Source organism: Peromyscus californicus, unplaced genomic scaffold, assembly GCF_007827085.1.
Source record: "Peromyscus californicus insignis strain IS unplaced genomic scaffold, ASM782708v3 Scaffold_5__1_contigs__length_169319896, whole genome shotgun sequence".
In the NCBI taxonomy this organism is placed as follows: Eukaryota; Metazoa; Chordata; class Mammalia; order Rodentia; family Cricetidae; genus Peromyscus; species Peromyscus californicus.
In genome coordinates, this window is record NW_026294573.1 from 26,024,490 (window position 1) to 26,038,268 (window position 13,779).

General features: G+C 47.4%; 1 protein-coding gene across 1 annotated transcript in view; it reads right to left on the reverse strand.

The window, feature by feature from the left end:
• Positions 1-13,779, reverse strand: part of Csmd2 (CUB and Sushi multiple domains 2) — a 573,936-nt gene that overhangs the window by 32,974 nt on the left and 527,183 nt on the right. The window contains 6 exon segments of the mRNA XM_052718591.1: positions 7-180; positions 3,841-4,029; positions 5,832-6,005; positions 10,302-10,475; positions 11,843-12,016; positions 13,453-13,647. Of these exon segments, the coding sequence (XP_052574551.1) occupies positions 7-180; positions 3,841-4,029; positions 5,832-6,005; positions 10,302-10,475; positions 11,843-12,016; positions 13,453-13,647 (1,080 nt within the window).

Sequence of the window (13,779 nt, forward strand, 5' to 3'; positions counted from 1 at the left end):
CCATACCTGAGCAGTGGGGGAGGGAGCCTGTCCAGTGCCCATCCAGTCCACACATGCGGGTGGCGTTTCCCACCAGAGTCCGTTTGCCCGTGCAGCTGTAACGCACCACAGCCCCCACTATGTAGCTGTCTCCAGACATCTGGGCATGAGGTGGAGAGCCAGGATGGCCACAGGACACCACTGTGGGGAAAGAGCAAACATCTCAGTGGCTCTGTTGGGGACCGGCCATCATCGCTCCATCCATGCTTGCTGTGGGAATCGGGGAAGGGGAGGAAACCTTGATATCTGTGGGAGTGGACTTCCTTCTGGCTCATGCATCAGGCATCAGCAGACAAAGCTTGCCCACTTCATCACACCGTTTCTAAGTTGGAAGCAAAGAGTAATAGCTATGCAGCACATAGTAGGTATGCAGTAACGGTGGTTCCTTGTGTCCCTCCTGCTTGTCTCTTTCTGTTTCCTCCTTGCCATAGAGTGGACCCAAGCTATGTCCAAACAGAAAGATGGCACACAGAACAGACAAGGCAAAGAAGGAGCCATCCTTCCGGGCTGTTTACATTGGTCCCTCTCTCTGAATCTTAAAGTTGCCTCATCAACCATTCCCAACCTCCCCCCCCCCACTCTGCAAATGCCTTTGTCTGAAACATCAAAGCATAACCATGAAGGCCAGTGATAAAATTAAGATCCCAGAATTGAGACGCACAGGTTAGGGCACCAGCACTGGGCTTAGCTTCCCCTTTTACAAGGCAACACCTTTCTCAGTCAATGTACCTTGTTTATTGAGTGTCTATTATGTGATAGGCTCCGGTCTATATGCCTGAGGAATAAAGTTCATCTACTCTTGGATCTTATGATGGGGAAGAGAGGCGAAAAATAGAGTAAATGAATAGCGGTGTTACGAGAAGAGACAAAGGTGAGAAAGGGTAAGGGTGCTCTGGGGCAAGCTGAGGGGGGCTACTTTTAAATAGGGTGGTCAAGAATGGTCTCTCTGGGATGACAGACCAGGACTGTGCCATCTGGGTCAAGAACATCAAGGGAGGAACATGATGTATGCAGGGCCAAGGCCAGAATGAATTTGGTGTGTATCTCAGCTATTTTTCCTATTTCTATGACCTAATATCTGGCAAGAAGCAACTTGAGGGAGTAAGGGTTTACTTCCATCATGGTGGGGAAGGGGTGGAGGCAGTCAGCCACACTGTGTCTGAAGTCAGGGAGTAGAGAGTGGACAGGAAGTAGGACTGGACTATAAATCACCAGCTTCCTGTAGGGAGGTTCTACCTCTTGAAGCTTTCACAGCATTCCCTAATAGCACCATTAGCTAGAGACTTGGTGTTTAAGCCCATGAGCCTGCACAGGACTTTTCATACTCAAATCACTGCAGCGTGTAGATGAACCAGGGAAGAGTGGATGAGAACATGGGGGTGGCACTAGAAGCCAGGTCATGGTATAACATTCTGATTTTATTCTAAGCATGGTAGGAAGCACCAGCAAAACATGACTTGGTCTATGCTGCATCAGAATCACACTGGTTGCTCTGTGGAAGAATGATGGGATGAGGCTGCCATGAAGCTGTTTCAGAGGACATGATCATGGCTTTGATTGAATATTGGGGTGAGGCAGGGATTGTGGAATAACCTTTTCATACACTGTGAACATATGTTGCTCTCATTGGTTTAATAAAGAGCTAAATGGCCAATAGCTAGGCAGGACGAGGTTAGGTGGGACTTGCAAACAGGGAGAGAGCTCTAGGATAAAGAAAGGATTCCCCAGGAGTCACAGGGAGAAGCAAGATGAGCATGCCGTGCTGAGGAAAGGTACCAAGCCACGTGGTAGAGCATAGATAAGAAATATGGATTAAATTAAGTTGTAAGAGCTAGTTAGTAACAAGCCTAAGCTATTGGTCAAGCATTTATAATTAATAATAAGTCTCTGTGTGCTGTGTGGTTATTTGGGAGCTGGCTGGTGGGACAGAAAATTCTGCCAATAGGCAGGAGGATCTTCACAGTCACCATATATATCTAGAGAGGGCACAAGGCAGGACACTGATGCTGATAAGGAAAGATCAGAACACCCCTTATTATGATTGAAAGCCACTAAAGTCTCCAAAGCTTGGCTGGCACACCATACGCAGGCAGTTGTCCATTTGAAAGTCCAAATAACTTATCATTCATACATGGGCCTGGATGGCCATGTCAGGGTCCCCAGGCAAAGGACACATTGGCAGTGAGCTGTAAACCTGGTCTCCTACTACGCCTATAAGCAAGGGGCTTTGAATAGAGGCACCCAGACTAGAGGGCTCACAACAAGAGTATGCCTCACAAGGACAGGTGCACTGGTGATGGCTACAATTCAGTGGCCATCAATGCTTCAGGAGTGCCTCTTTGCTTCTATGTTAGGAAGATGGGGAGGGAGCAACCCACAAGGTTCCATTTCAGCAGCGAGAGTGCAGAGACCCAAGGGCACTGCTCATTTCCTAAGACCGAGAGGCCAGTGTCAGGGCTTGGGTCCCTCCCCTGGCTTGTTTTTCTCCATACTGTCCTTATAACTTTTCCTAATAGCAATAAATGCCGCTATCACTTATGCGGTAGCCTTGTGTGCGGGAGAGTAAACTAGTCCTATGTGGATTTACCCATGCAGCCTTTGAACAATCCTGTGAGATGGTTATCCCCATCATTTTCTTTTTGTTTTCTTTTCTTTTTTCATAGAGGCAAGGAAGGAAACTTTACTCAAAGGTGAAATGGTAACACAGATCAGAAAGAAAGAGGTTGTCAAGAGTGACAATGGACTCCATGCGTGAGAATACTCAAGGGTTCCACAGAATGTCTGGGGCTTCCTCTCACGAGGACCAAAAGAAAGAGTTCAGTTTTTAAGTGACATAGCGTGGGTGCCTCCCTGGTTCCTTGGGCAGGCTTGGGTTATGTAAGCCTTTTCTAACAGTGCATGTTCCATCCCATGATACATTTGATTTTTATTATATTCATGCCCAAGTATCCCCATCATTTTCAAAGCTGAAGAAGCTATGACTCTGGGAGGGTAGTGGATGTCTCCAAAACTGCATGGCTTGTTCATTGGCAACGCCCGGAGTTAGCATCCAAGCTGACTGGGATACTGGCATCCAGACAGACTGACAATATTGCTTCAGTCCTCCTGAGGAAAGGGGTTCGTGTCTTGTGTGATGGTTAAAATTAGCAACATGGCAAGATCTAGAATTAGCTATAAGACAGCTTCTGGGCATGATTGTAAGGGAGTTTCTGGACTGGGTTATATAAAATGGAAAAACCCACTCAAAATGCAGTGGCGCCATTCCATGGGCTGGGGTCCTGGGCTAAACAGAAAAGGAGAAGATGAGTTGAGCACCAGTATGCATCGCTCTTTGCTTCTTCTGTGGATGCACCATGATCAGCTGCCCCAGACTCTTGCCGCCATGACTTCCCTGCCACGGTGAACTGTACCCTCAGACTGTGACCCAAAACAAGCCCTCCCTTCCTAGGTTGCATTTGTCAAATATTTTTTTCACAGCAACAAGAAAGATGACTAGTACATGCTATCTTTCTGGAAAAGCCAGAAAGGGGTAAAATGAAGATATGGTGTCTCACTATGCAGTCAGCTCTGCAGGGAGAGTCCTCAAAGGTTTCAAGGGTTCACGGCAGTACCAGAGGGGATAGGGGACAGCCCTGTCCAGGAATAATGTGTGTATTAGCATGGCACCTTGGCAACAGTGTCCCCAAAAGGGTCTTGATGTCCATGGTGGCATAACACACATGTGCACAGACTTGGACATATGTGGGGCATGCTCTGTGATATGTCTGTCCACTAGTTACTCAAAGCAAATTATCTACTTACAGAGACACTGTGGACGGGGCCGGTCCCAGGTGCCATCTCCCTGGCAGCTGAGCGCAGGTGTGCCCAGTAGGTAGAAGCCGTGGCTGCACTGGTAGGACACAGTGGTCCCAAAGCTGAACCTGTGGGGGCCGCTGGCATGGACCTGCCGGACGCTGTTCTCTTGGTGCCCAGGATCCGTACAGTTGATGACTGTGATCGAAAGTGACAGGGAGACACTGAGATCTGGATGTGAGGACATTCTCAGCCTTTGATGACAGCTTGAGAATCATCACAGCTTGGTGATAAAGTAGATCCTGTGCTGGAGGCTGGTCTGGTCTTGAGGCCAGGGCCCTTCCGCTTTGCCTTGGTCACCTGGTCACGGGTTCATCCTCCACGTCCAGGTGACCATCACCTCCCATGAGCAGCCTGCTTCCCCTCCTAGAACACTCAGGCTCTCTCCCTCAGCACTCCCAGTGCTGGTTGCCCTGGGCTGACTTATTTCCACTCATGCATACTTCAAGGGCATGGCTGTCTTGCCTCTGTGTGCCTGAACCCTGGCATAATGTGGCTCCTTCTCAAAGCTCATCTGTTGTAAAACAGACACATCTAACCTGGTTTGAACAGCACTTGATCTCTGTTTTGGTCACATTTTATGAGTATTTCAAAAGGCATTAGTATCCTGGAGGACTCAATTGGCTTTAAAATGAGCAAGGGTTTCCAAAGAAGCTGTACACAAAATCAGAGTGTTTAGAATAATGACAATATTTGTCACAACCCATACATACCATATGCTTTGGCTTTGGCTTTCAAACCCTTCCATATGCGCCTTATTACCTGAGTCTCATATTCATAGAATAAGATGGGCAGAAAAAGCATGGGTATGTTTTCCTCCTGTGAAGTGAGATACCTACTTTACTATATAAGGTTTTGTCTCCCTGTATGTGTGTGCATGCTCACATGTTTATATACAGGTCATATACAGGTTAGAGGACAAGCTCAGGTGTTGTTTCTTAGATGATGTCCACTTTTTAAAAACTGTCTGTGTGTGGATGCGTGTGCATATGTATGTGCCCATATGTGTTTGTATGTGCATGTGGATGCAGGACAACCCTGCATGACATCTTCAGGAACATGGCCCACTTCCTCTGAAGCAGGGCCTCCCACGGCTGGAGCTCAGCAATTAGGCTAGACTGGCTGAATTGAGCCCCTGGGGGCACGCTTGTGGTTTTTGAACTCTAGCTGAGGTCCTCATGCCCCTCAGGCAGATGCTTCCATGGCTGGGCTGCTTCCCCAGCCCTAAGTATTTGTTTGGCTTTTGATGAGTCTCTGAGGTTTCACTGCTGGACTGTTGTAAAAAGCCCTTCAAGGCCAGTCTAGAGTTATCCGGAACAGTTTACTCAGGACCAGAAGAGGAAGAGCCTCTGCCCAGGTTACTTCTCAGTCTCTGAATTCCTCTCTGTCTCTCTCATCTTCCACTCCTGCTTCTGAAGCCTGATTCTTAGACTCTTTTGCATCTGTTTTTCATTCCAGTTCTGCTGTTTAAACGTTTCCTCATCAATAGAGCTCTAGCGAATGTAGTCACAAAGGAGCCACAGCAGCAATTTGGCAACCGTGAGGAAGGACCAGGATGTTCCTCAGAGACAGCACAACTTCTAAATTCCTTATTTATGTGAGAGAAGACCCTCTGTGCACACATACACACAGGCACGTACACACACACACACACACATACACACACACAGAGTGGCATTACATGATGATAATAAATTATTTGTTCTATGAACTAAATAAGGCTTGCAAGATGAAACTGTTGATTTCCTCTTATGACCCATGATGAAATGGTACACAACTGTATCTAGGGGTTGACTGTCTCCATTTGGGACCCTTCTCTGCCTCAAGGATTCCTTGCACGAGGGAAGTAACATTGGGACCGAATTCCACGGCTTGTCCCCCTGGGCTGCAGATGCTCATGGGGTGGTGGGGAGGACAGCAGGGCAGGAGGGGTGACTCACTTCTGCAGGTGGGCAGGGTGTCACTCCACTGCCCACTGGCCAGGCACTGGGACCGAGCAGCCCCCTCGGCTATGTATCCTGGGTTGCAAACGAACTTGACCACGTCGTTGAGGTTGAACTGGCTGCCCTGGGTGAGGCCGTTGATTGGATTGCCGGGGTGTCCACAGGTAATCGCTGCAATCGGAACAGAAGACAGGTGAGCCCGCCTACTATTCCACACCCCCAGTCAGCCTCTTCTCACCTGGGATGGTGCCTGTCCTGTGCCGGTCTCCAGGGAGAGCAGACTTTGGCTAGATTATTGAGGGTGTGGGATAGGCAGGGGCACACTTGACAGGTAGTATTATTTGCCAGCTTTGTACCAGCTGGGCAAAGGATCACGACCCCCTCACCAAAGCTAAAAAGCCATCCAATTTCATTCAGAAGTGAGGTGAATGCTGAGCATGACGACCTCGGGAGCCCCAACTTTTCAGGGCAGACAGACCAAAAAGCCTGCAAGGGGACTGAGGAGGGGTCAGAAACAAAGACCAGCACAGCTCAGCACGAGGCCACAGATAGAGCCAAGGGGACAATCCCACGTCTCCCAAGATCGTCTGAAAGAGGGAAAGGCGCCAGCCTGTGGGCTCATTGGTGACCCAGGCCCGTCTTCTGCTGTTGCAGCCCTAGCTCACTGCCTCCCCCTTACTCCCAGGCTGCAGGCCTTGTCCAGGGACAGCAGAACAGCCTCCCATCGCCACCTCCTGTGCACCGTTCTGCCCCTAGAGTCCTGTGCTTTCCACCTGCTCCAGAGCTTTGCTGTGACCTCCTGTCTCTTGCCCTGCATCTCCTGGCAGCAGGGCTCAGGACCAGGGCTCCTTTTCATGAGGAGGTTCTCTCTGGCTGGAATAGAGAAAATGCTGGGGAAGAACTTGACTCAAATGTCGTGGCTTTTGCTGCCAATGAGAGAACAGAGGGTGACTAGAGTGGACAGTCGTGATGCTTAACTCGAACTGTCACCTTGATTGAGTGGAGAAATGCCTGGGAGATCAGAGAAGCACATGTCTGCATGCCTTGATGGGAGGTGTGCCCAGACATGAGATGGCGGTGCTCCGACCCAATGAACGGATTAGTAATCCCTTGGTGGAATGATAACGCTAAGGCAGTTGGGAGATAGTGGAAAGAAAGAGGCTGGGTCTAGCAGGAGGAAGTACAACATCAAGGGCTTGTCCTTGGGACCCTGGCTTCTTCCTGTCTCCTTTCTGTGCTTCCTGGCTGCTGGGATGTGAACTTCAGGGCTTCACCACAGCCTCCCCACTGTGATGGACGGACACGTCTGAAACCTGGAGCCCAGAATAAATCTTTCCTGTTGTTATGCCAGGGGATGAAAGCCCGAGTTCTTATCCCAATACCCATGTTTTTGACTCAAATCTAATGGGACTTAGGCTGGTCAGGCACTCTCTACCCAGGCCCTGGTGTCTGGCATTTTCATGTGAGTCTCCTGGGTGCAATGACATGTGTTTTGTGTAGACACATCTGGAAGGGTGACTGGGTATGGCTGGGTCTCACTTTCTGTAAACTCAACACTGAGGCGGTTGTTAAGGCTGGTTTTAGACATTGCTATGGAGCAGCCTGCTTATCTTAGTGGCCTGCTCCATGTATGAGGAGCCAGATAAAGAGGAGCAATTACAAACAAAACTTTGCTTTATAACAAAAGTTAAGAACAAAACCCCTGCATTTTACATAAAGGCTCACTTTAGGGAACTCTAAAAAGTGAAGAATTTTTCAAATTACTTGTAGGTAGCAGAAGATAATGGTGCTCATGTAAATCCCTCCAAATGCAAATTAACAAGAACAAACAAGAGAACAGAAAACTCAGGTCTGCAACAACCAAGACAGGGACTGCCTCCGGCTATACATTGCCTGGACGCAGAAGAATGAACGCACTGGGCACAGCAGGCCTGAGCCAGACCTGAAAACTGTAATCTAAGAGAACACTTGAGGAATAAGAGCAGAATGGATGCATTCAGAGACCTACAGGATATCCAGGGAAGCTGTCTTATAGCATTCAGCCCTAGGAGAAATATTAGACTTCAGGGGCAAAGTGAAAAATAACAAGAATCTCCCCGAAAACCACCCGTGTGTGGGTGTGAAGCTAATCCACTTTTCCAGGTTGAATGATCAGACAGCCTAGAACAGTGGTTCCTCAGGGAAGAGTGGAGAAAGGACATGCTGCTGTGATGACTCCATGCTGCAGCAACACAGGACAGTAAAGTCTAGGAGTCCAGTGCACAGCACAGTGTCTGCAGTTAACAGTATTGTATTGTACACTGGACGTTTCCCAAGAGAGTAGACTGCCAGCATGCTTCCCATACACACAGGAAAGGAAATGATATTGTAATTTACTTGACAGTTGTCATCATTTCCCTATGGACATGTATACTAAAATATGCTTAAAATTCACATTAAAAAGGTGAAACACATGCATGCTCGAATGTGTGCTTACATGCAGTAACATACACCAAAACATTTATGATGGAAGAATATTTTAGAAAATCAAAGAAATAACTTGTGATCCAGGATTTTATGGCCAATCTAGCTGCCTTTCAAATGACAAGGGGTAGAAAAGAGTTTTAAACAAGCAAGCATCCCTTTGTGTGCTGGTACAGACCTATTATACCAGCATTCAGGAGGTAGATGGACAAGGACTGCAAATTTGAGGCTATAGAAGGGGACCTGGTCCTAAAATACCAAGCTGGGGATGCAGCTTAGTGGTAAAGTGCTTATTTAGCACACACTAGGTCATGGGTTTGATCTACAGGGTGCATGTGCACACATGCACACACACACACTCACCACCACCATCACTACCACCAACACACACTCACACTCACCACCACCACCACCACCACCACCACCACCAGCACATATACACACAAGACAAAACAAAACAAAACAAAACAAAACAGAACAGAAAAAAACAAAAACAAACCATGGAGGAACTTGAGACTACTATGCAAAGGGTTGCACCGAAGAGTCTACTAAAGATTAAACTTGACCCTGCTGAGAAGTAACTGGGAAGGCTTTGGCAGAGCTGGTGATGAATTTAATTGTAGGTCCAAGAATAAAGTGAAAGTGGGAGTAAGCAATCGAATTATAGTTTATAAAGTACATGATAAACATTCCCAGCCCTGACAGAATAGAAGACATGCCCCTGAGAATGAAGAAAGAGGAACAGGCTGTGTAGCCATTACCTGAAAGTTCAAGGATACTTAGTATTGACAAACTAGATAATAAAGGGTTGAATAGAAACATGGGGAACTGATGGCATTTCAGTGTACCAACTAAGATCCAAATATCAAAGAGAGTAACACATCATGATGACAGAAAACACAAGAGAATTAGGACCGAACATGTAAGACATATCAACTTATATGAAAGACTTTAACCTGTGAACAGGAAGATATTTCATGTTGGTGCACAAGAGTGCAAGTTAATAGATGTGCCTGCCATTCAGGGATGGTCAAAGATGTGCCACAAAAAAAAAAAAAATGTGAGAGTTGGGATTCTAAGTCTGAGATCAAGAAAAGTAAAATTCAAGCTAAAAACATATTAAAAGTCATGAAGAAGGTACTTTTAAAGTTGAGACGTCACAGTTTGCAACAGAGCTACAGTAGTCATGAATATATATGCACCGCATGACATGGAAACTACCTCAGGAAAAGTAAGGAAAAATGCAAATGCACTGATAACAGAAAACTTTAAACATGCCTCTCAAAGAAAATAGCTCAAGTGGGAAAATACAGTAAAAACATAGAGGACAGAATTCATAAAGTACGTCTTAGGAATACACCTGTCCGTATGTGTAGCAGAATTACCCACAATGCTGTTCTTCTGCAGTGCACATGGAACATTCATAGCAATTGATCAACTGTTTATTCACAAGAAAAGTATCAATAAATTTCAAGAAACAAAATTATTGTTCATAATGAATATAAAATAAAAGCAAAAAAGACCCTTTGACTTAGAAATTTAAAAAATTTATTCTATTAAAATCTTCCAGGTGTAGGGGGCAATTAATGACAAATTAAAAAGCTGCTAAGAATAAGCATGTATTATTACTATGTATGAGATATAATTAAAACAGTTGATCAGAAGGAATTTTATAGCTCCAAATATTTATAACCATAAAAATAACACGAAATGAAGGAATGAAGATGAATGGGGTTATTTGTATATGCTTGTCATCTGCTTGCTGTTTATGCATGTGTGTAATATAATTTGCAAACAGACTAGAAAATGAACAAAAAAAAAGTAAATCAGAAGAAATCACAAGGGAATAATAAAAAAGTAGTTAATGACAGAGACCTGAAGAAATGATGGAGTGATCATATCTTTGGGGGCAAAAAGGATATAGAAAACCTTTGGCTACGAGGTAAAGGGGGAAGTCCGTGTTGACGCTGAGCTCTGTGGCTGGGGGGTGGATGACGTACTTACGCACACAGAAAGGGGTCTTGCCCGACCAGTGATGATCTTGCTGGCAGATGCGCACAGACATGCCGATGAGGCGGAAGCCAGCGCTGCACTGGTATACCACGCTGCCTCGGTAGTTGAAGTTTTCCCCATTGATGTGCCCGTTGACAATGGGCTCTGGGGTTCCACAGTGTCCGGCTTTGGTGGGATGGGGGGAGAGAGTCAATCAAAGAGGGACTTCTACAAAGTGGTGGAGAGCTTAGGTGGGGTGGGAGAGAAAGGACCAAGAACTCAGCCATGCTCCATCTCCCCACCCTCCCTGGAGAACAGTGATCCAGGAGTGACTTCAGGAACCCCAGATGTGACAGGAAGGGCACTGTGGGCTTGGTGACCCTTAACGCCAAAGTTGCAGTCCAAATGACCAGCCTCTCTGAGTTATTTTGGTGTTTGTGCACAGGTGGAGCTCAGCACTCCCCCCACTCTCTGGGGTTGCTACGGTTTGAGTAAGTCCCCCAACGCTTCATGTGTTGGAAGTTTGGTGCCCAGTCTCTAGGAGGTGGGGAGGAGTTAGGTCACACCCATGAAGCATAATTCCTCTGCCCCCAATTCTGCATGGTGTGCTGCTTCCCCGTAGTCCCAAGACACTGGGGGCCAAGTGATCATGAGCCGAAAATTCCAGAACTGTGAGCCAAGATTAATCTTTCCTTTCTATGAATTGATTAACTCAGGTATTTTGTCATAGTGCTAGAGAGCTAACCCAGGGGCCGTCCCCTGGGTACCTACTGTCTAGTGAGCATCATAGCCTAATTAAAGCCATCACAGCTCATCCTGCTGAGGACCACCATGCAAGACCTGATGCCTGGCCAAATTCATCCTTTCTGAGGGTCACCTCAGTGAGTTAGAATGAAGCGTGGGCGCAGTCATTTCCTGGCATTCCTTCGGCTCATTTGACTGGGTGGCAGTAGCTCATAACTGCATCCCAAACAAGTGCCCAAGACAGTGGTTACTGGCCATGACCTCTGTACCCTGGAGGTCACTAGTGTGTACCAGGGACAGATCACCCAACCCGCCCTGCTAGGCTCATCTGGCTGAGACTCTCTTTGGGAACTGAAAGAGCCCAGAAAATAGTAACAGAAGAAAGAACTTAGATAAGGCTCAGTCAGGGAGTACATCAGCTCCGGGAGCAATGAAAGTTTTCTCCTTCATAAGCTAGTTGTTCGCTTAGTGTATACGCATGTGTGTATTATAATGTGCATCCATATATACATATAGATACATTCAAAATAATTCTCTAATATATAATATAAAGGATATTTTCGGTGCATTATAAGAATGTGTCTCTATAGGGTGGAGGCCAGGCTGTACTGGTCATCCTAGGGGCTAACTAGGTGAGTGGGTTGACCTTCTGATTAGAGTGTGAACCCCCAGAGTCTGGTCTCATTCTTTCAAGTTCCCCAAGAGAAGCTAGTCCTCAGCTTCAGTCACAGTGGATGCCTGAAAGTTGGTGCTTGGAGTAAGAACATTTTGAGAGTAGGCAGGTGGGGTGGGGCTGGGGGACCACTCACCAAGGCAGCGGACTTCAGAACCACTCCAGAGCCCATTGGCCATGCACTCCCGCACCCTGGAGCCCACCAGCGTGTATCCGGAATTGCAGGAGAAGATGGCAGTTGCCCCGTAGACAGACATGGTTCCGATGCGGTGCCCACTTGGAGGTGTGGGGAGCTCTCCACAGGAGATGACTGAAAAGATCATAAAATACTCAACAAACCAGCCCCAAGATAGGGACATGAGACACGTGCTGAATAAGATAAAAGCGAATAATGACCAAAGCCAAGAACAGCCTAGCCTTCCTCTCCTGGAGTGTGACCAGAATGTACCTTGACACTGGCTTGCCCCATCAACATGTGTCCCTGGGAACCTAGGTTCCATCTCTGGAGACAAGGCTCAGGCTTGCGTACTTGTTAAGAACTCCACAGGGGGCTAAGATGGAGCCATGGTAAGGAAGATATGGTGAGTCTGTGGTGTGCTCAGGGCAGACGGTGACACCACTCTTGTCCTTTTCTGCTGGGACAGTGGTAGCCTCACAGTCCTTCTCAAGGGAGCATGCCAATAGCCTCTGACTGATGTACAAGGTGAGGTTTGGCCACCAAGGCTGTGCTGCAGTGAGGCTGTTCCACACTCATGACCACTACTCTGCCAATTAACATGGTGTTACAGCATATAGGACCATGCTTTCCTGTCCGTCCCTCCTGTAGGAAATCCCAAGAACACACACTAATTCACCTAGGTCTCGCGACTGGTCTTTGAGACTCAAAGGATCAAAGAAAAGCAATTAGCAATGGAGAGGAGGCAGACAGACTTAGGTGGTCCTTCACTCTACCTTCTTCCCTCCTGTACAGACCCAGCTGCAGGTCTTATCACACATGTATCCCTGCCTCTTCGCCTTGTCTCTCTAGTAGACTGTAAGTAAGCTTCTAGCAGGCCGAAGCCACACTCTGTTTTTTAAAATTATGTTGTATGCGTCCGTGCATGTGCTCGCACGTGTGTGTGTGTGTGTGTGTGTGTGTGTGTGTGTGTGTGTCTATGTGTGTGTGTGTGTGTGTGTGTGTGTGTGTGCGTGCGCACATGTGCATGTGACACTGCATGTGTGGAGGACAGAGGGAAACTTCAGGTGTCTGTTCCCACTTTCCAGTGTGACAGAGTCTCGTTTCTGCCACATACACCAGGGTAGCTGGCTCCTGATCTTCCAGATATTCTTCTGTCTCTGCCTCTGGTCTTGCCACGGGAGTGCTGGGATCACGGATGCACTCATTACCACAACCCACTTAACTCATGTCCTTATACTTGCATGGTGAGCCATTTACCCATGGAGCCATCTCCCCAGGCAGGCCACACGCTTCGATCTTTGTACCTCTCTGGCACCTGGCATATAGTTGGGCCCTAATGAATGAATTAATCAGTGCAGGCTGCGCTGGAGGCTTATGAAAAAGGAGCTTTTAGTAAGAAGATATAGTGCTAAGAAGCAAGCCTTTTCCCAGCCCTGGATTCTAGGTGAGCATCCAAAAAGAGGTGTGCTGCACTTGCTGGGGGTAACCCCTCTATCTACTCCATGTAGGAGACAGTTCAGGTAGGAAGTACCATGCAAACGGGCCCATTCTGTCCTACTTGGGCTTACTTTGGCAGGTGGGCATAGACTCTCCCAGGCTCCATCTCCCGTTGGCCTGGCAGCGGATGACCCTCTGGCCAGTGTAGTAGTAGCCAGGGTCACAGATGAGCATCAGCTGGGCCTGGAACTGGTACTGGGTCTCAAAGATGAGTCTCCACCGGCCGTGCTCCACGCTGATGCTGCTGATATCAGGGCAGGTCACAGCTGGGGGGACAAGGAGCAGGGACGAGAATCAGCTAATTGATGACGGAAGACAGCACAAGAGTATAGAACAAGGGACTAGGGGAACCCAGCACGGGAATGATGAATCCAGGAACATTGGGTTTATGAATGAAT